General features: G+C 39.1%; 3 protein-coding genes across 3 annotated transcripts in view; 1 reads left to right on the forward strand and 2 right to left on the reverse strand.

Annotated features, from left to right (window-relative positions):
• Positions 1–298: 298 nt before the first annotated feature.
• LOC109859561 (transient receptor potential channel pyrexia-like) lies at positions 299–4,466 on the reverse strand. Its single transcript, XM_020437920.1, has 11 exons — positions 3,790–4,466; positions 3,450–3,702; positions 3,070–3,269; positions 2,882–2,984; positions 2,754–2,803; positions 2,305–2,639; positions 1,889–2,144; positions 1,455–1,760; positions 1,029–1,282; positions 761–940; positions 299–680 (listed from the first exon to the last, which is right to left on the reverse strand). Exons 1-11 carry the CDS (start codon positions 4,162–4,164, stop codon positions 299–301), a joined length of 2,694 nt encoding a protein of 897 aa, XP_020293509.1. The 5' UTR covers positions 4,165–4,466.
• Positions 4,467–5,425: 959 nt separating this feature from the next.
• On the forward strand, positions 5,426–10,226 carry LOC109859557 (cysteine-rich protein 1-like). The gene is made up of 3 exons (XM_020437912.1): positions 5,426–5,604; positions 9,572–9,724; positions 10,024–10,226. The coding sequence occupies exons 1-3, from the start codon at positions 5,565–5,567 to the stop codon at positions 10,065–10,067; spliced, it is 237 nt and encodes a 78-aa protein (XP_020293501.1). The 5' UTR covers positions 5,426–5,564; the 3' UTR covers positions 10,068–10,226.
• Positions 10,227–15,331: 5,105 nt separating this feature from the next.
• The window catches only part of LOC109859555, a 116,358-nt gene continuing 108,850 nt past the window's right edge, over positions 15,332–22,839 (reverse strand). Inside the window, exons 7-12 of the mRNA XM_020437911.1 lie at positions 21,300–21,385; positions 20,611–20,935; positions 19,113–19,211; positions 18,221–18,451; positions 17,102–17,197; positions 15,332–15,555 (exon numbers count right to left, since the gene is read on the reverse strand). Of these exons, the coding sequence (XP_020293500.1) occupies positions 15,332–15,555; positions 17,102–17,197; positions 18,221–18,451; positions 19,113–19,211; positions 20,611–20,935; positions 21,300–21,385 (1,061 nt within the window). The remainder of the gene's footprint in view (positions 15,556–17,101; positions 17,198–18,220; positions 18,452–19,112; positions 19,212–20,610; positions 20,936–21,299; positions 21,386–22,839) is intronic.

Genomic DNA, 22,839 nt, shown 5'->3' on the forward strand with positions numbered 1-22,839 from the left:
TTTTTTCTTTTGTAAAGACTTTTTTTTAGAGTAATTTGCATGTTTAAATTTTAATTCTTGTAATACTCTTCTGATTTTGTACAATTATCGTAATTTTTGTAATTGTTTTTTATGACAAAGATTATAATGTCTTTTTACATAAAATGTTTCTGCGCGTGATAAAATTTTAGAACAAATTGGACACTGCGGTTTGCCATTCTCGGTGAAAGTAAAAATAGAATCAATTTTACATTTTTGAAAATTTTTTATATTTTTAAAACAAAGTACAATAATATTTTCTTGATCTTTGTTTTATTTTTTAAATATTATTCTTAAACTTAGTATAACTTTTAAAGAAAAAAAGTAGAAATGCGTCTCTGAATCTGTCTCTGAAATCATCAGATTCCAAACTTTCCTCTGAACTGAAATTTGTGTCCCTTTCAGGCGAATGTGTACGCGTGGTTAACCTATTAATGCGTCTTTTCTTCAGCCTATATTTCAGCGCTATCGCAGTTTCCGTCTCCATCTGATACTCATAAAAACACTTGAGGTTAGATGGTCTCCGCGACCGTATTGCCTTAGGTAGGGGACCGATTGAACCATGTGAAAAGGCAAGCGTGAGCGGACGAGAAGCAGAGACATTTCGTGGCGAAAAACGCACGCCGTGCAGAAGGTGGGCTGGTCTGTAAGCAGCGCAAAAACTGCGTCATCAAAGTGTTAATATAACATTATTCGGTATAGAATAATTGCATACAATGTGTGCGATACATCAAGTATTTACAGCGTCATAGTCTTGCCTATTTCTTCTGAAAACATAGCAGAATAAGGATTTTCGATTTTAGTAATCTCTTTGGAATTACAATGTGTTTTCTTTTTCTGTATTTCTTCTACTACATTAGATATAATTTCTTTTATCATAGAAACAAACATTTTGTCATCAGATTTCAAACTTTCCTCTGAACTGAAAATTATACATTTAAATTGTATGCACGTATTTTCTACAATTTCCGAATGTATTTTCTGCCACATTTACATATTATAATATTTACCTTTTGCGAGATGTCTTGATAGCTAGCAAATATAAAGCTTCTATTAAATGGGTGGGTATCTTAGAATACCGTTCCTTAAAAACCAAATAATTTGAACGACGGGACACTATCATCTTTCTGGAAATATCGCGCCTCAAATGTATTAATAATCTTATACGAGGATGTATCCACTTTTTGTGAAAGATTCTGTGTGATGTCAGTCTTTCCAAATGTGCAATAAATTCTGCTTGTTTCAATAATCGACGTATATGAGCCTGTGGATAAAAACGTTAATTAATTATTTCGGTTATTTAATTATTGTGTAATTAAATGCACATCAATCCAGTATTAGACGAATTGATAGTGCAAAATGTTTGTTGTATTTAAAAACACTGTACGAGGTACAACTTGAAAACTATTTCCGAATATAAATTGTGTATATTGTACCTCTTTCTCGAGAGCTTGAATGTCGCTGACTGCTAAACCGGTCATGAGATTGATCAGAATGATACTGGTAAGTATGATAAAGCTAAAGAATACAATCCTGCTTGTTATCGGTAGAAAACCTTCTGTAGTAACGGTATCTTTTGTGCTTGTACTATTAAACAAATCCGTGTACTCGTACTCGCCTGTCATCATTACCACAGTCGACACGATTGCTTTCCAAAAAGTATCATACTGGTCTTTTCCGTAAAACGCGATGGTAAAACTGAGTGCAAACCCAACAATCGAGCATCCAAATGTCAAAATAACCTGAAACAAAAAAAAAGGTTTTTTTTAAACAAATATTACACAAGTAATAACTGAGTCCAAGAAATAACGTAGGAAGATGCAACAACGCGTCGAGTTTTATATCTTACTGGGTAGTTATTGCAGCTAACCTTTATGACGTTTTTTAACACTGTAGAGAACATCAGCGCATAATATCCCCACATCGGAAATCGACCGATTAATAGCATTATTTGTATCCAACTGAGCAAAACTGCGATGGAAAGAAGATGCAATATCCAATGTGCGCATTGTCTACGTCCAATTTCTTCCTTATTGCAGTTTACGAATTCGCTACCTATCGCCGTAGCGAGTGATATAAGTGCGCATATGATTGGCAACCACGTTTCTACTTGTTTCAAATAATATCTGTAATGTTCCGAGAATATATTCCGAGTAAGTTCTAAGTANTAATCTCAAAAATAAAAAGTGAAAGTAAAAAGGATAGTATAGTATAATATAGAAAGTAAAGTATTGCATAGTAAATACGTAAAGTTTAGTAAGTATCTATTATAGACAAATTATTTACTTAGGTTCCATAAACAGTTGTATCAAATTGTGAATCAAAAGAACCAAGGAACAGACATTGAGAATCCTTGGAATTGGCAAAATNTCAACAGTGTTATTGNTTATAAACATCAGGGCGAAGATTGAGAGACAAACAACAAAAGACAAATGTATGAGCATCANAAAGAAGAAAAATATCCTTAATCTTNTCCACTTTAATTTAAGAAATGTTTCTACGAGCGGGTGCTGTAATATTGTTAATTGCGATATGCCCGACGCTGCGTCTATGATAGCCATAACTACTGCCATTTGATGTTTTTGATATTCCGGGATCAATATTTTGAAGTCAAGTTCAATCTGTAACAAAAAGATACTTTATTTACTTATATTGTATTTCTTTACTAGAAATTTATCTCTGCGTCTCTGCTTGAAAAAACTTTACAGTAAAAACAAATTTCCACTTGTACATACTCCGGTTTTTGCATCTTCATATTTTTCCGAAGATTTGTCAGTTAGATGTACTGAGGAATCGAATATGTCTATTAGAAATTCTACAGGCCGCGGAATATGAGTAAATATATCGTTAGCCGCAGTAATACCGTTTTTCATCGCCGCGGCTATGTTAGCACCGTGATTAATCAGTATTTGTACGCACTTACGATGACCATGAAAAGCCGCTCTGTGAAGAGCTGTGCGGTTCATCTAAACGAGAAAATGCGCTATTCCTTAGCCGTCGCAGATTTTCTTGTTGCTATAATATCAAAAGAAAAAATTCGATATGATTTACGTGGTCGCCCATGTCGATGAAATAAGGTTGTTTTGTATTCAATAAAGCCAACAGTGCCCTGCTGTCTCCTGCTCTTGCTGCAATATGAAACGGAGTGTTTCTAAACTTGCTGCACTGATATATCCGTGCGCCTTTTGCCACCAGTAGTTCAATCGTTTCTACACTACCATACATCGTTGCATGGTGCAACACCGTTGTACCTAGCAAAGTACGTCGTAATTATATTTGGATAGAAAATAACGTGTATGTTAATGTGGCATAACTAAGGTTGTCTTTTAGTGACTCAGAAATATGCGGTAAAGCAAGTAATTTGCGATGAAACATCGTAAAAAATTTTTTAATATTGATTACGCAACTATAGTTGCTTGTGTGAATCATACCTGTTCCTTGATAAATTTCGTTGATATCCGCTCCTGCGGATACCAATAATTTGACGATCTCGAAGAATTTCTTCATTTCATTCGGATCATCACGAGTATTTACTGCGATTCCTGCCAGTAGCAACGGAGGTGTAAAACGGTGGTCTCGAATGTCAGCACGTGCACCATTTTCGATTAAAATGCGCACGACGTCAGCGTGATTATTTCTTACCGCTTGATTTAGTGGTGATCTTCTCCGCATGGGTAACGGTAACTAAAATGTTAAAAAAAGTACAAAGTGTTTTTTTTTTCATAATTGTAACGGTTTTTAGGTTTTTGCTGTAGTGTTAATCGTACGAACTTTTTGTCCAATTGAGGTAGATTCCAAGTGCATATGTCTGCTACAGGAATGGATTCCGACTTGGGTGTTGATTTCTGCTTTACATTCAAGAAGTCGTTTGATAACATCGACGTGACCGCAATGTGCTGCATGGTAAAGGGCAGTTCTGCCGATTTTGTCAAATCCATTTACGTTAGCACCTTTTTTGATGAGCTGATTTAATAAATCAATGTTTCCTTGCGAAGCAGCTACTTGCAGAGCCGTCACTTCAAGAACGCCTACTGGCTGAATGAACTTGTTTTCGTTGTCTCGCGCCAAAAGTTGATTTGCTTTGTCAAACTCGCCACTCTCAATCGCCGCCACGAATGCGAGACAATCCGTATCACTTGTCGGCATTATTAATGTTTTCGCGTTATTAGTGACAAAGTAGTATTCAATTCACGATCTTATGAAATCCCGCGAACGACTACTGCCAACATGTATAAGTTAGTATTCACATAAAAAGACGATATCATATCGAAGGAATGATGTGGTAAAGGATGTGGTGGAGAATGTCGCGACTTTATTTTGATGTAAGATAATCTTTTTTTTAAGTTTTCTGATCCGTTATTTTGTGTTTGCGCGGTTATGTTCCTATAATACATCAAAATTTGACACTTTTATGTTGAGCGTATACGTAACTTTACGAAAACTAAAGATCATAGTGAATGTTGAAGTTTTACGGTAACGAATAACTTTTGGCCGGAGATATTTGTAATTCTGTTAAAATAAATTGCAAAATTCACGGTAGCACATTTTCCACATCACCCTCTGGCTACGCGGCGCTGCGCACGATGCAGCATCCCCCCGACCCAAATTCCGATAATTAATTAATTTCATCGATATTGCGCGTTGCAGTTTTATGAATAAATACCTTCGAAGCGTGTACATTCCGCTGTTCAATGCCTCGGTACGCATCGTTCCGTTATTCGCGCATAACAAACTATCGATCTGAATGCTTATGAACCTTCGCGCGCGTTGCGTCGCGCTCTTTTGATAACAAATTTGTTCGCAACAACTAACGGGTTTACGCGTCCGAAGAAAGTAATGAACGCATCGTATGAACGCAACCTTGAACTGGTTTGTTATCAGTTTGGAGGAACTCTCGCGTACAAGAGTGTCTTTTGATATATTTGACATTTTCCTATATTGAAATTTAATTTTTATGCAGTTTTAAATCATTTTATTAATTTTATGTCGGTTTTAAAAATTTAATTCTGTAAACAACGTTTGTGCAGGTTGTTCTGTAAAATTGTACACAGATATTGTATTATTTCACAAATTTTCTAAGAAATACGTCGTGCATTTTTGTACACTCTTTCACAACATGACATATACGGAACATACAATCTTTGTTTACAGAATTAAATAAGAGAAAAAGAAGAATTAACAAAAATGAATAAAAAGTACTATATATTTGTATACATATTGTCTGTGTGATTATATATATATGTATATACACATATATGACATACAGCGTGCATGAATATGCTTGCGTGTAGAGTTGCATAACGAAGAGCAGGTAACATTTGTTCCATGCTTAAACACACTCGGTTACGACCAGGTACTCTCGACACGTATCCGTACAGCCGTTAGCTTTAACACACATTCACACGCTCAATCAACCGACGAGCGTTGCGTTACCTTGCCAGACTCTCAGGGCCAGTGCGCGTCTGACCACGTTGCCGAGAGCATCCTTCCGTTGGTTGTACACATAGTCTCGTTGAGTTAGGAGCTTCCGTTACAATATTTAAAATATGCCGAATTGTCCAAAGTGTGACAAGCCCGTGTACTTCGGTAAGCGAAATGATCATCGCAATGTTATTGACAAGATATTAGTATAATTTTGGTGAGTTATACGTATAAAACTAATTTTTCTTTAACTACAAATATGTATTCTTTGCGCGAACTTGTTGCGATTATTTTGTGCTTGTCTGTCAAAATTTGAAACTCATCAAAAGTATGCTAAAGAAGCTTTTAATAGTATCTTGATCACGAAGAAGCTTTTATTTGAAAAATAATAGTTTACATTGTTTTAGATTAGTTTTCCTCTCTTGAATTAAGTTATTATTTTTTCAGTATTGGAAAGTGACAATTTAAAGAGTTTTATCTATTGACATTTACATATACATATATATATTTAATATATTAAATTCCATCTTATACATGTTACGTGTCGAATATTTATATACGACGCAGCGCGAAGGAAGAGATTAATGAGTATCTCGTATTGATAAACGTAACGTGATAATCACAACTTCGTAAGCTTTAACGCCAGCTTTGTGTGTAGCTTGATACACGGCAACTTGAAATGATTAAGTACGTGGAACGCGTACTGTGTGTGTGTGTTCAACTTTTTTTTATCAAAAACTTAAAAACTATCTCTTATCAAATTTGAGGTATTAGTTCTTCCGAGAAAATAGAAGTAATATCCTAGATTACTGGAATGTGAAATAACAAAATGCACTGTGTGTATGTATGTGTGTACGCGCGCGTGCATGTTTGCGCGACAATATCTGTGGAAGTGTAGATTATCGAAATCTGGAATGAGACATAGACATATAAAGTATCAGACGAACACAAATACTTGAAATGGTGAACGCGGTGACGGTACCAATAGTGATATCACTGAGCGACCTTCGTGATCCATCTCGCAGCAAACATTTATGTGTCAGCCGTTTCACACTTGAATTTACTACGAGGATACAAAGTGAATGAGTAATCCACACAGTCTCGGAGTTTCTGGAGAATAAATTTACGCGGTAGAGACGAAACAGAAGCCATAGAATTTTGCGGATTTAAGTATAAAAATAAGTATGATGTATATATGCATATATGTATGTGCGTGTGTGTGTGTCTATACATATATGTATATACATTCGCAAGTGCATATATTGTTTAAGCAAGAAATGATATCTGCATAACATTTCAAAACGACGCGCTATATCTGAGTATTTTATATTTTGCAAAATAGGACGACCGTTATCGACAATGATTCTTGAAAACGAGGAAGCGACCTCGAATCCGTAATGCTTTTAAACGCATATATAATTATGCTTTGGTATTGTACCGTTGTAACTTGCACCGCAATTTAGAAATCAGCAAAATGTTGTGATAACGTTATCTACTGATGAATAAGCGCATCATACGTACAGCTAGACTCAGTCATAGATAAACATGCGTGGTAAGTATTTTTCCAATTCTTTAACTTGAAAGAAAAACATTCGTGAGTTAGTTGTGCTTTTCTTCGCGTTGAAAACTACCGTAATATTCGAAGAGAGAAATGTAAACAGAAAGGATTGAAAATTATTTGTGACGCGAGGGAAAGAAAACAAACAAACAAAAAAAAAAAACAAAAACAGAATGAATGAAAATCCTGAGAGTTGGGCCGAATGCAGCAACAAGAATAAACTGTCCAGCCGCAAAGACAAACAACAAAGAAATCCGTGGCCGGTGTATCGCGCACGCGCGGATACTAATAAGAACAACACAGACGTAAAACAGGTTTGCTGAAGAATGAAGCCGGGTCTTCTGTTATGTCGTGTTACGAAAAGGTAGAAAGAATCCTGGGGAGAGAAAGAGAGAGAGAGACTATCTTTCCTGCCGCCTAACTCACATTGTTCCTGCTGTGAGGGAGTTAGAGATCGCACTGGGAGAGATGCGAGAGATACGATGGATTTTCTCGACACTTAGAAAGAAACAGCGCGGCTTGCAGGAAGAAGATAGAAGACGCGTGATCGTTGCGGACGGCGATGGTTTGAAAAGAGGCAAGCGCGTGATGGCGGGTGTGGTGAGGACCGTGGCAGAAACGCGCGAGACGGTCTCTGCTGACGAGAAAGGGGAGAGAAAAAAAGAACGGGATGTAAGGACCGAGGGGAGAATGAAGGGTGATGCTCTGAGGATCTATGCAATCAGCGGCGGCTGGCAATTGTTTGGTGCCTGGGCGCAACGATCCGTACGCACAGCACTGTCTTTCTATCTTTTCGCGTTCTGCCGGTGCGCTGCGCAGCGCGGCGAATATACTGCTGACGATTATGCACTCGCTTTTCCGCGCGCGTCGTCAGATAATTAGGAGTTAATTAACTAATGGTCCTTTATGTATGTATCCTTCTTACTCACAATATACCAAGTCTGTCCCTCACTCTTTCTCTCTCTCTCTTCCTCCCTTCTTTCTTTCCATTTTATATTTCTATTTCTCTCTTGATTTTGTCCCGGCGTTTTGCTCTTCCCTCATACGTTACTATCTTTCATTCTCGGATGCATCTCGCTTTCACTGATGCATCCTTTCTTCCCCAATGCACCCACTGTGTTCGTCTCGTCATTTTCCAATTTCCCTCACTAGCGCCACCGCCCTTTGTACTCCTTCTTAGATATGACGGAGCGTTTGAATACAACCACCAGTTCGCTGCGGTTCTTGCCTCTTCTTTTTTGTCTCCTCCGCGAGGTTTGATACGCCGTAATGGCATGATATACGCTGCACCGACGCAGCGGAGAAAAAGAAAAAGAAAAGGAAAATCAGTCTTCGCGGTTTTCGCGAAGCTTTTTGTTAAGTAGCTCCCATACACGTACGAATATTATGTATATTCGCGAGTATGAGTGTTAGAAACCGTAAAACTGCACCAAAAATTGCATACAATTTGTCACAGATGATTATTTGGCAAATCGCGTTAAGTATTTTTAAATATATCTCTAAATATCTTCATCAATGTGTTAATGAACCTTAAACATGTTAATCTTATCTTGAATGGATGATGTCCTGATTACGAGTAACATAATAAATAACGTATTTGTTTCATGAACGCGAAAAATTTTTATGTGATATTTTATCTTCAAATGTATTGATTTGGTCAATACTCTAAATTAATCATTAATGATTCAAAGTAATCAATTAAAAAAAAAACTCATCAATTTTCATTATATATCATAAAATGTGTTGTATAATATTAAGAAAGCTCATACAAAACATTTTAAAACTCACAAAAAATGTAATTTTAATGATTATTTGTCGCTTTTTCGATAGTAAAAAAGCGTCTTTCCTTCGCTTGCATATTCTGATGCTGCAAATTTCTATAAATGCATCTGGGAATTCAGAGAGAAATAAGGGGATATCTATAATATTACTCGGAGAGATGCGAAGAGTTATAAGATTTTTTTTTTCGAAACCTGTTTTCATCCGATCTGGTGCGAAGTTCTTTGTCGCGCGTGTTGAAAGAACGTTTTGCGTTTACGCTTTCAATGAAAAAACAGGCGCGGATCGATTCCATCGGGAATTCAGCATCAGATTTTCTAATTACGAAATTGCTAATGGAATGGTTTTATTCTCATCACCCTACGCCGATCCAACGAGATGCTCAATTCGCATGGGGTTTATACTCCTACTTCGGTTTACAAGAAATGAATACCCCTAACATATCTGACCGATATAACAGCAGTGAAGAAATCCATTTTTTTGTTGAATATTTTAATTATTTAGTGATTAGAAATGTATATTGATCTCTCACAGGTGTTATTTTATCTTGTTTTATGTGTGTCACAGCTGTTGTCTATTTTTATTAAAATGTCACCGCGTTTATCTCTTTGTAGGTGATCATATTTTTCCGTTTAATAAACGCACGTAGGAGGCGATGCGTTATAGTGCAAATATCGCATTACTATAGAAACGTAAAATTTAATATAAGCGGGCGAGAGTGTATAGTTTCGTCGCGGCGGCGATGCGCCTTTTACGTTACACGCGGAGCGCGTTAACATTCATCTTGTGTTGCAGCCGAGAGGAAGACATCCTTAGGCAAAGATTGGCACGGTTCGTGTTTACGCTGCGAGAAATGCAATAAGACCCTAACACCCGGAGGTCATGCCGAGCATGAAGGAAAACCCTATTGCAATCACCCTTGCTATGCAGCTCTGTTCGGTCCAGGAGGTAAATGGAAATTTTCGTCTTGGCTCGAGCGCGCGCTGTGCTTCGTTTCCTTTAAAACTGCTTCATATTCAAAACCCTTTGCAGAACATCGTCATCTTGCGCATTTAAGATATTAAATTAATGTATATTTCTCTTATTCTATCCGTGCACATTTTATTGCGCGCGCGTGTCACAAATACACATTTTGTGCTATTTCACGCACAAATTTGAAGTTATCCTTTCGTACGAAAGAGTCTAATAAAATAAATCCGTAATAAATCTGTAATAAAATAAAAATAAACATTGTTTGAATTTTGCAGGTTTTGGACGTGGCGGTGCGGAAAGTTATGTTTACAAAAAATAAAATATAAATTCAATACAATCCTCTACTTAATTTAAGAAAAATGTACAATTTTGAATGTAAGAAACTGACTTCGTTAATTATAAGATAATGATCATTTGATACATACGTATATATTTGATATAAAAAATACGTAAATAAAGCTCTATTTTGTAAATGATATTTAAAACAATATTTATATAAATATATATTTAACAATTATATATATATATATATATGTAAGTAATCATTTTTTAAAATAATTACATAGCTATAAAAACATCATAGACACAGCACGGAATAGAACCAGATGTAACGGTAAGGTTTCCGACTGGAAAGGTTTGTGAACAATGTGGCTCTATAAATTTCAATTGATACCACCTGAGCACACATTGGCGCTCGAAAGCGGTGCACTGGGTGTACAGCAGAATTTCCGCTTACGTCGAGTTATTCATTCATGACAAGAATAATTATTTGCCAATGTCTTCTTCCCTACTGGCACCTTACTATCACACACTCGCAAGCTGATTATGCATGAACATAATCCTTATTTACATGTCAAGTATACGTGCATTTTTATATAGGATATAAAAAAAGGTTGAGACTTCGGAATATTTGAAAGAAATTGTTAAGAGTTCAGGCTAGTGGCACTTTTGACAATGAATATAGATGTATATAAATATTTCAACTAATAATGCTCAAGGAGAAGAATAGGGAAAACTTGACTTAAGCGGGTTAAGCCCCTTGCACAATGGAAGGAATAGCGATAGCGATAGAAATAACACAGTTTTTAACACAGAATTCCAACTCGTCGGAAATTTTATCGCTATTGCTTATTCCGATTTTCTGGTCTGCATTGATACATGTGTAGTTTTGTATGTTAGATTCCGCTGTTCCTACCTTTATTTTTAAATATAAACTCTTTAAAACTTTTGTTATTTCTATCGCTATCGCTATTCCGTCCATTGTGCAAGAGGCTTTACTCGACTTCAACGACATGACATAAGTAGGAATCTGTTGTACAATAGTGAAAGTGACCACGATGGTACGGCCGCTAGCTGTTACGCTGTTTTCGAGCGCCCGTGTGGTGTATATTAGAAGTACAAAACCATGTCCACACATATCTTTTCAGTCGGTTAAATCTGGTTCTGTTCCGTGCTATGCTCATAATTAGCTTTGTAATTAGCATATCAAGAAGCATCTACATATATACACTAGATGTACAGAATGTCCGAAATTGTTTGACAAAGTGAAAGTGGCAAAGTGTAGACTGAATCAATCTCAACCAAAAAGTATCATTTTGCAAACTTTGCAATATTTATTAAGTTATTGATTAAGTAACGAAAGAGCTAGTCAGCGCGTGAGAAGCAATGGCCCGGAAATCCATATATTTATTGCGTTATTAATTAATTAATTAATGTGAGCCACTGATCGCGTGGGAAGCGATAGTCCGGACTCTGTAGGCGTGGATAAAAAATCACATGATTTTCTGAAAATCAATAAATCAATATCAGCTGATAGCGAGAAGCTGTCGTTATACGTTGCTCGCTGTGTTACTCCGCCTCTTGCTAAGAGATAGCATAAGCCATTTTTTTACACTTGAAAATATAGTTTTATATTTTGCACGCTTGCGGAGCCCGTTTTTCTCACGCACTTATTGGCACAAATTAATTAATAAATATTGCAAATTTTGCAAGATGGTACATGAATTTTTCGTACTGATCTAATCTACCTTAACTACTTCGACTTTTCATCAAGCTAAATTAAATGACATTTTATCTAAATATATCTCCTTTTCTTTTTGTATAGGTATAACATGTAAGAAAGCATAAAGTGATAAAAAAAAAAAAGTAAAAGTAGACAGGGATAGAAAATCTAAGTATAAGTATATATAAACCTCATATTTATTTTAAAAAGGATGTACAGAGTTTTTTTGTTTGCAAGTATCAACAGCGAGACTCGGCAAGAGCGGCGCACAGAACAAAAATATCACACGGGACAAAAAAAAAATGATAAAAATGAAATGAGATAATCGTGTATTCGGTTAAAAATGTAGTACGGCCGCAGTGTTCGAGTTCACAAAATCTTACATTCATGAATCCACAACATAGATGATTGCAGTTTCGCTCGAATACCACGCGTATGTAATTGCTTTTTCTCTTCGTGTTTTTTCACGTTTAATTCCGCATTGTAATTGTGTGCTTCATCGACTACTTTTTCTCCTCCACTGGAGGTTTATAAAACGTATTGCAGTAGTATTTTCTCAACGGGTTCTTTGGCAAAACTTATTACACATAGGTCATCTCATTATAATTAATAAATAATAAAGGCATTAAATAATAATATAATAAAAGTGACGATATATAATAATATAATAAAATAATAATATATAATAATAATGTGTTAAAATAATGAACATATAGCGAAAATAGCAAATAGAATAAGAATTCATAATCAGCGTCATTATGATAATAATAATAATATTAATAATAATAATAGTAATATAATAATAATGATAATAAAATAACACTGTGTACCTATATCAAGTACGCAATAATCGATTGTAATCGCGAGATAATCTTACCAAACATCAGATCCAATGATCCAGCTGATGTGTTTGGTCAATTAACATGTAAATATATATATACAATATCTCGTGCACGCACGCGCTGAATGTTCGAACTTTCCTGAAAAATTCTGCCGAATCACATTCACCAATGCTAAAAGCTGGTAAAGTTGTAACCAAAAAACTTTGCAGTGCAAGAAAAAAAAAATCTATAGCAATCTCTCACACGTTATTTGTCACTTTTTTTCCGATTCGATTTTATATTTATTATTTCCGCTATTGTTGCATTTTGTAAGTAATATCGCAATATTTGCCATTCGCAAGAAATAGCAATTTCGAGAATATATTTACAACTCTATAATTTTACGCTACGTCGAATGAAAAGTATTGTAAGTTGCTAAAAAGTGTAAAATACATAGACATAATCGGGGGATTAAACGCGCGTTCGATCTTCGCTATGAATATTATATTATCTAATTTTATTAAACGAAAGACAATCTCACGGACGGAACATCGCGCAAGAGAATTCGAAACTCTGTGATTTTTGTACAACAAAACCTAAACTAGCTGAACTCAATGACAATAATAATTTCCATTTTGCGAGCACGCTTCGAATCGACGCCTAGCATTGAGATGTAATCGCTCGTAATTTATTTTAACACAATTCTCTATTGTATTCAATAGCGCGTTTCTTTTGAATAAATGACTAGAAATCGTCGAATTTAAGTACGTACATATATATATATATATATATCGTCGTAAAATAAATTTTGCTTTTTGATCTACATCTATTCCAGCAACGTGAGTACAGATAAATTCGAGACGCATGAAATTGGCAGCGCGTGCCTTCGAGGCGTCAATGATTAACGCGCGTTTATTAAATCGGAGAACTCGCGCACCGCTCGCGAGCTTAATTTCTCATTAAAAATTTCCGACGCCGGGCGCTAATTGCGTCTTCATGATAATTTTCCGCGGTGCGTTCCGCCTGATGGTCAGCGGAAAGCAGTACGACTTCCGCCGTAAAGCGGAAGCGCGGTGAAGGCGTCGAACCGAACGAGAGAACGAGCGTGATCGCCGGGCCGTTGAGGAAGTGTCCACGCGCCGACTTGCGCTAATTACGAGAATAATAAAGAACATTGTATTCGTATAACGGTGGTCGGTATATCTTAGCATATAAATCGCCATCGCCCCAACATATTTACTTCGAAAACAAGTATTTTCAATTGTATAACGAGAAATAATAAAGAAAATAAAAGATAAACTGAAGATCTTTGATCGCGATAAAAAGTCAAAGTTCTCGATCGCTTGTCAAATGATTATTCGATTTATTGTAATTGCGTGACGAAAGTCTTAACCGTGTTAATAAAGACTTTCGCTCGGTTGCTAATTGGAAGAATTTAGAGAAAATAATAATTTTAATTTGTTTTCAAATAAGCTTTGCGTCGATCCTACGTCGCTCGCGATTTTGTGCGTCATTAAAAAAAAAAAAGAAATCTCCGAAAAGACTGCGAAGATATTACGCTTTTAGTCAACTGCGCTTGTTCGTTCGACGATTCGCGCTCATGTGTGTACGTACATACATATGATCAATGCGTGCCTGCGTGCTGTTGGATGTGTATGCATGTGACGTGTGTGCAAGTGCATTTAAATTTACTTGCGCGAATATGCGTGTGCGTGTATGCGTTTGTGTGTGTGTATGGTCTTTGGTTTCTACAAAAAATATATATAATATCCTTAACAATAGTGATCGTTACATCGATTCCTGATTTAAAAATCTCAAACTTATCGAGTTACACTTTACGATATTCTTAGGGAAATGAGGGATCGTTGTGTGCCTACAGGGAGAGAAAAACGTGCCATCGGGGCGTTGACTTTTGTTTACACAAATCAATATATATATATATATATATATATATACATATATATATATATATATATGTATATGTATATATATATTGTATATATAATATATAATTTTTCTTATTTATATATGTTCAATTTTATATATATTTACATGGTCGTCGACTGTGTTTTCTAACGCGAGCGCGCGCGGGCGGGCCGCAATCATAGTGTGGAAATTACGCTAACTGAGGATTGTTAAATTAAACTACCTATTTCGCCATGTGCTCTCCGGAAAGGCGACAACTTTAGCGCGGTCGCCTCTCGAGCATTTGAGATTCACTTGCGTCGCTGTCGTCAATTGATGAGTTAAATTGATCGATAATTAATTTCTTAATTTAATGACGTCCTAAATCAAATGCAGAGAGAACATCTATCGAGGAGAACGGTTGTGACACGAGAAGGATTTTTGTACGCCGGTATTGATGCTATGCCGTTAATTACGCATCATCGTTTGCTTTACTTACACGTTCTATCGCGTTTTGTCGCTCATCTGTCTATCGAACACGATGAAATTCCGAACACAAACTTAAATTTCGGACTTGTTCAATAATCTATTTTGACGTCTGACGTTACTCGTCCCACGTGGAGAATCTTCGACGTGCCGTTGTGAATCTTTTTCCTCGGCGTGCCATCAGTTTTCCTCGCTGCCGTAAATACACCGTATGCTCTGAACTTGCGCGTATTCAAAGCAGTTAAAAGGAGATCATTGCTTAATTTCGACGTGGTGTCTCTTCATGATATGGTGTCCGCTGTCGCAGCTGCCTATTTCCCAGCTGACCGCCTCGTCCAGAAGTCGCTCTCCTGTTGCGCGGTTTGACCATCAAGCCAGATAGAGATCCGTTGGTGTGGCGGAGGTGTGGTCCGGCTTCGTGCAGGCGCTTCCGGTCGGTGAGGCCGCGCTGGCACCGCTGCTGGCTCTCGTGGCCGCCAAAGGCGAACGGCTGGCTACGTCGGCGCTGCTTTCTGGACCACCGCTGTTGCAACCACCGCCCTGCTGCGACGTATGGGTGGATGTGTCTCCGTTACAGTAGTAGTACGTAGAGTCTGCGAGAAGAAAAGTTGTTACGTCGATTGAAAGTCGATGTCTTTTTCATTTACTATAGGATAAAGTAAGAGGGGGGGGGAGATGCAACAGTTAAAGGTTTCACTTGCAGTATCACTTATTTACTCATTATGAAAAATATAGTTTTTACAATATCCAGCGTTCATATTTAATTCTCAATAAAACATTCGATTTCAGATTTGAGCTAGAAAGCACGAAATATTACGAGACAGTTATTATGTGCAGAGATAAAACGTAACATAAATGTTACTTCTGCTTTGATATTATTGGATAAAACAAAATTTTACGTGGCGACTGTTTATATAATCGTACATCACTTCTATTTAAACTGTTTATAAACGTCTTACGAAAGAGATGCAAGAAATCTGGCATCTAGTGTATAAGCTGGCGCATTTCCTCCCGTTTTTCATCATACTTATACAAAACCCTGTTTAACATCCACATTGACGGTCGATTCGCGATGATATTAACTTATTATCACGCACGTCTTACGATCGCGCAAGAGACACGGATTCGTTCGACGAATAAAAACACTTGTTTATATGTTGCGTACTTGAAAATTTCTCGTTCCGTGCGTAATTTCAACGGCGCGTTATTCAAGACGCTTTCGCCGCAACGTTTTCTTTGTTTTTGTTTCGTGTATGTCGACAGACAATGTGTGTGCGTGCGTTGCGCGCGTTATTGAAACGGAATAAATTGTTTTCCGCGATGCACTTATCTCTCGTGTTTGCGTTTAATTACAGCATTCATGTAACGGTCGCGTGGAATATCAAGAACGAGAAGGAAGAAGCGCTAAACACGCGCGCACGCGCGAGCATAAGGGCGCATGAGAGAGAAAGAAAGAGCGTTGCGATATCGCGAGCGGTATCTGCATTACGTGTTGCGAGCAGATATGGGTTGGTAACGTATCGCGTGTCCGATAGAAACAAAAAAACAGATTTATCATTCTATTCTACGTTTCTTACGCGTGTACATATTGCTCTCTTCTACTTGCGCTTTCGGAGATATCGCGATATCTCCGAGTATATAGTGTGTGGATTACGAAGGACAGGGCATTGAATTGGGATTATTAGAAACCGGACTGAGAACGAACGACCTTTTCTTTGGAACTAGCTCGATATTGTATCTGATGCGAATCAAATTGCGAGCCGCGTTAACGAGGAACGAGGAACAAAGTACTTAGTTTTGATCGCGAGAAATTATGTATTATTCGCGTGTGCGCTGTTCACATGAGCGGAACTGTTAGCGGAATGAAGTTTTCGCGAAGTTAATGCACACATCTTCGTGCATCGCCGTAGATCATAAGAAATACGATTATAGCAGTCGCGCGCGCGCGTTACCGTTTTAAAAAATAAGGTGTTGGTTTTCGCGCGACCGTTACGCGATATAAGTCGACCGATCTGATTGTATTTCTCTTTCTGACATGTCGTTATCGGAGGCGCTACCGAGAAATGTTCTTTTGTTATTACTTTTTGTATTTCCTTGATGACCCTAATCTATCGGTACTCATACTCACTGTTTACTTACTGAGCAACCCGCTTGTCGCTGCCCCGTAGCCGTAGCCGCTATACGGCGCACTCGAGTACTGAGAATACGCAGCGCTGTATGCGTAATCGCTGCCACCTAAACAAACGTCAGTGATAAACTGATTAGCGCAGTTTTGCGTTATTAGCATTTTTGTGTATGTGTGTTTTTTTTTTTTAAGCGTATCAACAATTAACGCGCTATGTCTCGGGACCTTTTTACACTGTGCAACGTTCGTTGCAGCAACATGCAATTTTTATCGCGTAAATATAATACAATCAAGCGATGCAAGACAGATTGCATCAGCTGACGTTGCGCGCAAGAAAAATTGCACATTGTTGCAATTGAACATTGGATGTGGAAAGACCGTTAGTTTGTCTTTGAAACTGGTTTCGAGGTGCACTCGCACGAAAAAAACGCACTAGCAATGAAGAATAAAATAGGCTCTTACATTACAAATAGACTTCGCAGCAGACTTAATACATGTACATACATTTATTATTATTGCTTTAATTGCAATGCTGAATAAAAATAACAAACTTTTTTTACAACTTGAGCAAAACAATAAGTGAGCACAATAAGATGACTATCCGCGCGTTGATTGATTTCATTCACGGGACACTTCCGAGTTTTGATCTTCTGCTCCGACTTTTTACACTAACTTTTTTTGTGCAGTAACAAAGTACTTGTAGAAATAGAATAGCTTTTGTTCTTCTCTTTTTTTGTCTTTTTTTTTGTTTATCAAAAATGGAATGTCCCGAAATCGATGACGAGAATTCTATAGTCACCTCAACAGTAAACCAATTTACTCATATTACTTAGAAACAAAATAAATAAACAAAAAGAAGCATAGTTATAGGATACATATGAATTCAACACATTAATTATAAGAATAATATCCTCCATTGGTACGCGCGATTGTCATCAATGGATAAGGGCCGTTCTTCCGGCACAAAATTTGTCGTTGCTCGTCGCCTCGAACTGGTAAATTAGCGCTCCTGAGATAGAGCTCTGACTTACCCTCCGACCGTACCGCCGGGCTCGGTTCAACCCCTGGAGGGTACACGAGCACACGCTTGTCCTTAACGAACAGTTAAGCAAGCGTTTTCTGGTTGTACTTACCGGTGGCGTAGTGTCCGAAACTTGGGAGCATCGTCGAGTATGGCGGTATCGCAGAGGCTACCTGGGGCTGAGAAACTGGCGGCTGCAAGACCGTCAGTCCGGGATCCCCTCCGGGAGTGTTGGGGGCCGCGGGGGTGGCGTTTGTCTCGTTCTGCAACGAAATCGGAGGACTTTGCTCGCCCCCACCGGCCCCCACCCCGACATACGATACTGCGACGGTACTGCTCTCTGCTATGGCCATGCACAACACAACACGACATTCGAGTCAAGCACTAGCTAACGATCAGCGCCTTACGTCTAAAGCTTAATTAAACTGTTTCGGTGGGGGGAAAGATCGGGAAGAAAATAGGAATTTGAAAAATCTTATCTTTTTAATTACGAATTATATACTTTGCAAAACCAAATTAGATTTTACTAATTGATTTTAAAAACAATGTTTCACTTCTTTATGACTTTTCAACGTGACTTTTTTGGGGTGGAAATAGAATGCGTAGAAATAGAATGTATAATATAAAATTTCAAAAACTATATAAATGTTATTAACTTTTTGCGCGCGTAAAACAGCTGTGCAACATGTTTTTGGTTTATGTTTTAATTTAGGACATTTTTCAGCAACACGATTCGTCGGACATATAAAACACAGTGGTTAATAAAAGTGGTTATTTTGGATAATACAAGAGGATTCTCACAGACGGGAGAACAGGAAATACCGCTTGATTTTTTGCGGCAAGTTAACATCTTGAACACTTGACATAATAGTACACACTTAAATGGACATATTAGTTGGACACGCACATATCTGAGAGAGGCTCAATAAAACCGTATGCTCAGCGAAAACAGGTGTACATGACTCGACGCGACCGTAAGAGAACTAAAGAGGTGGCGAACTCACCGGTGGTGTGGTAAGGAGACATGTTAGCCCCGTCCAATGTTTGGCTCAATTTTAGTTCTTGCATCGTCAGTGGCGCGAGCGGCGTCAAAGTACCACCTGCTATTAAGGGAAGTACCCCCATTTTTCCGTTATTGCGGTTTTTCGTATCGTCGACGGACGATCAAGGCGGAACGTTAAAAAGATTGTTTCGTCAAGTAGAAACGGGTTCTCACGAAAGAACGAACACTTTTTATGAAAATTGTTCGAAAGAAAATGACAAAAATAAAATTAATATCACGATTGATCTTTGCGAGCTTACGTTTCATAATATCGAAATGCGCATCTTTGCACGTGTACTCGTGGATATTTCACGATTTTGTCTCGCTAACGATGAGACAGCTGTAAACCGTACGATCGCAACCAGTTCTTCAAAAATCTTTCGATTTAGGATAAAGAATTCGTCGAATTGAATTTCATGAGATGAAACCGCCGTTACACGCCTCGCTTCGTCCATTCCGAAAAGCGCCGATCGGGAGAATTCGCGGCGTGGAGCAACGCGACGCGGCGTGACCGAGTTGCTCGCAACACGTGCTGCCGGAGAAAGTTCCGCGCTTGTGTGTTGTGTATCGCGCGGTTACTTTTCAATAGCTCGTTATATATATATATATATATACATACATACATGTATATATACACGCACACATACACATACGATCTGTATATACGTTCCGCCGCTGATCGAACGCCTTTAAACGGCGCAAGAAAAGAGAGCGAGATGAAGAATGGAAGAAGAATGAAAAGAAAGACAGCGTGAAAGAGTGTGATTATGTATGTAGAATGTGATGTGGAAATATAAGCGAGAATAGAGAAAGTGGAGAAAAGAGAGTTCCCGAACGAGATATCCTCTCAAGCGACATTATTTTAATAAAATAGTTAAGAACAAAGACGCAAGTGTAAAGATAAAGAGGAAAGAGAGAAAGAAGGAAGAGATATTACGGCTGATAGAGAAGTGAGAGCGGTATTTCCCAAAGCTCTGAAAACGCTGAACCACCGTGGAGCCTTCCGCCACCTCTTCTGCCGCTGCTCAGCACAGTTCATGCATTATTAAAGCCATGTATTTAGCCGATATGGGTATGCAAAGCAAGACGTAAGCCGCAATAAGTATACTGAGAGGAGACGAGAAAGAGAGACAGAGGAAATGGCTGAAAGGATGGAGGAGAGGGGAAAAGATAGGAGAGAACGAAAGAGAAAAAGAGAGAGAATATGTATGAAAGTCTTGGGAAAGCGCGAAAGGAGAAGGAGAAAGAAAAAGTGAAGGAATAGGATTCAGTATAAAAAACGGCATTTTACGTATAAGAGATTGTGGTGCACATACTGAATTTCCGTGTGAGAGGAGCAACGGCGAGTGAAAGAGAGAAAAAGATGGACACGCTGACGGGGGGATGAAGGAGTATCAGAGGGTGCTGGAGAATGAAAAGAGAAAGAGAGAGAAAGAGAGTGAGAGAACGGGCGCGCTCACCTATGGTGCCCCCTATGGGCGGAGTGTAAAGATGGGGCGTCTGCGCTTGCGTCATCGTGCTGATGGTGCCCAGGGAGTCGTACAGCTCGGCGGAGGTGGCAATAGCGTTCCCGGGAAATCCACCGTGTTCATAGTAACTGCCGCCGCCGCCGCCACCNCCACCGCCGCCTCCGCCACCGTTGCCACTGCCGCCTCCACCGCCACCACCACCACCGCCGCCGTTTCCACCGCCGTTCGTACCGCCGGTCGCACCGCCGCCTCCGCCGCCGCCGAGCTCGTTCAAGAGCTTGTGCTCGTCCTTGATGCTCCATTTACTCGACCACAGCTGCAACACAGAACCGGCGGAACCTGAAGTCGAAGTTCACGAGTTGGAGGGACATCCGAGAACAAGCGCCAAGATTGACTTGGATGTTGTAACTCGGTCCCACTCGATCCCGCGATTACCGCAAGGGTTGCCCAAGAGTTATGCAGAGATTCTATGAAACTCTCTGCGCGCTTTTGATTGATTAAGGTGTTTTAATTAGAATATGCTATTTGGAGTTTGTGATTGAAAATTTCAATACGCACTCTTAGTTAGCTTAGATTGCGCAATATACAATAAGTTGTTTTGGAGTTAAATATATTTTAATCACAGGCTTTTTCATTGTGTCTCGAAGAGTATCTGCTTTACAAATTTTTTCTATACTCACGTTCGAGTAAAGCTGATCGCCGTTGTAGTTGCTTCTCTGCCTCTTTAGATCATTCTCGGCGTGGTCGTTCAAGTCGCGATTGTCATCTGTAATCATTTTAAAAAACTGCACTTTTCGAAACTAGAATTTTTTCTTGTTGTTTTAATTCGAATTGCAACAGAACTGTACGCTCTGATTCAGCGACAAACAAATCTGTGTGTTTTTCAATATTAGACGTACGCGTAATACGATATTTCCGGCGGTATCGCGAATTTGATAATTTTAGAACATGAGAGGGTAAATGAGAATAATTTCGAAACGCGCGAGGGAAATGGATCGGCGACGCGAACGATGGCGCATCAGACAGCAAGCGTTATTGCACGTACGTACGGCCACACTCACACGCAGATCGGGCGCCGATACGCGCGCGGTCTCTCGTATTACCCACGAATCAAGACACAAATTAAACGTGGCCGGGCGAAACAAAATTGAATCTGTCGTGTGAGCCGGACGCGCGCGGTTCGCGCATAGACGGCGTATGGCATTGATAGATAGAGAAACAATTTCGATTCCATTATATGTCTTTATTATCTCCCGGCCGTCCCGGCGGTTTAATATAGGAACAGACACGTGGGACGAGTGTCGTTATTCCAGTGACGAAGAGGGAGAGAGGATGGTGGCGGTCATCGCGAGTCCCTTGCCGGGGATGAGGTCGAGAACGGAACCGACCGGTGAGAGCTATGTATATGGGATGGAAAGAGGGGTAACGGAGGAACGATAGTAGACAGACGTAACGTCACTGGTGGGGTAGATGGTTCTGTAGTATCTAGAATAATTAAATGACCATCCGAGGGTGGGACGGACGGGGTGCGCCTAGCATGGGGCTCGTTAAACCTCCCTGTCCAGTTGTGATTGTCCGGCTGGCCAAGAGCGACGATCCCGACCATTCGAGCGGCAGGGTTTGTTCCTGAACCGCTATAAAACCCTCGTTTCAAACAGCGGCGGCGGCGGTGCCCCGCGTACGTTCTCTTCCCGTTCCCGGTCCCGCTCGAATTTTACGATTCGATCGGCCGAATTAATCGCGGTCGCGTTGCATCGCGCGCGTACAAACGCGCGTACCGTGTTACGGTTTTACTAGAGTTTAGGACGTTTCCTAGGAATGTCACCGTTTCCACTTTGCTCTGTTAGGAGTTACACACGAGCCGGGATTCGGATATATGAGTGAAAGTAGTAAAATTGCACGGGAGCGGGCTTCGCGGGGGATTGATTTTATTACGCTAGAATTCGAGTTGATCTTGCATCCGCACACACGCACAAAGCTTGTGTTTGAAATTCAATTCATAAATTTTATACATTTACAAGTTGCTGTTGAATGCGCATTACGAGATTGAATCAAGCAGCGATAAGACGCAGTTTTATAAAGACCTACGATTTTTTTTTTTTTTTTTTTTACCAAACTTGGAGAAGTCAAACTCAGATGCGGGTCGCCGACAGATTTGACAACGAATGAATTACGTCGCGCGGAAGAAAGGTCAGCGCGTCCCCCGAAAGAGCAGCAAGT

This window comes from Pseudomyrmex gracilis, unplaced genomic scaffold, assembly GCF_002006095.1.
Source record: "Pseudomyrmex gracilis isolate BER0280 unplaced genomic scaffold, ASM200609v1 scaffold_268, whole genome shotgun sequence".
NCBI classification, from domain to species: Eukaryota; Metazoa; Arthropoda; class Insecta; order Hymenoptera; family Formicidae; genus Pseudomyrmex; species Pseudomyrmex gracilis.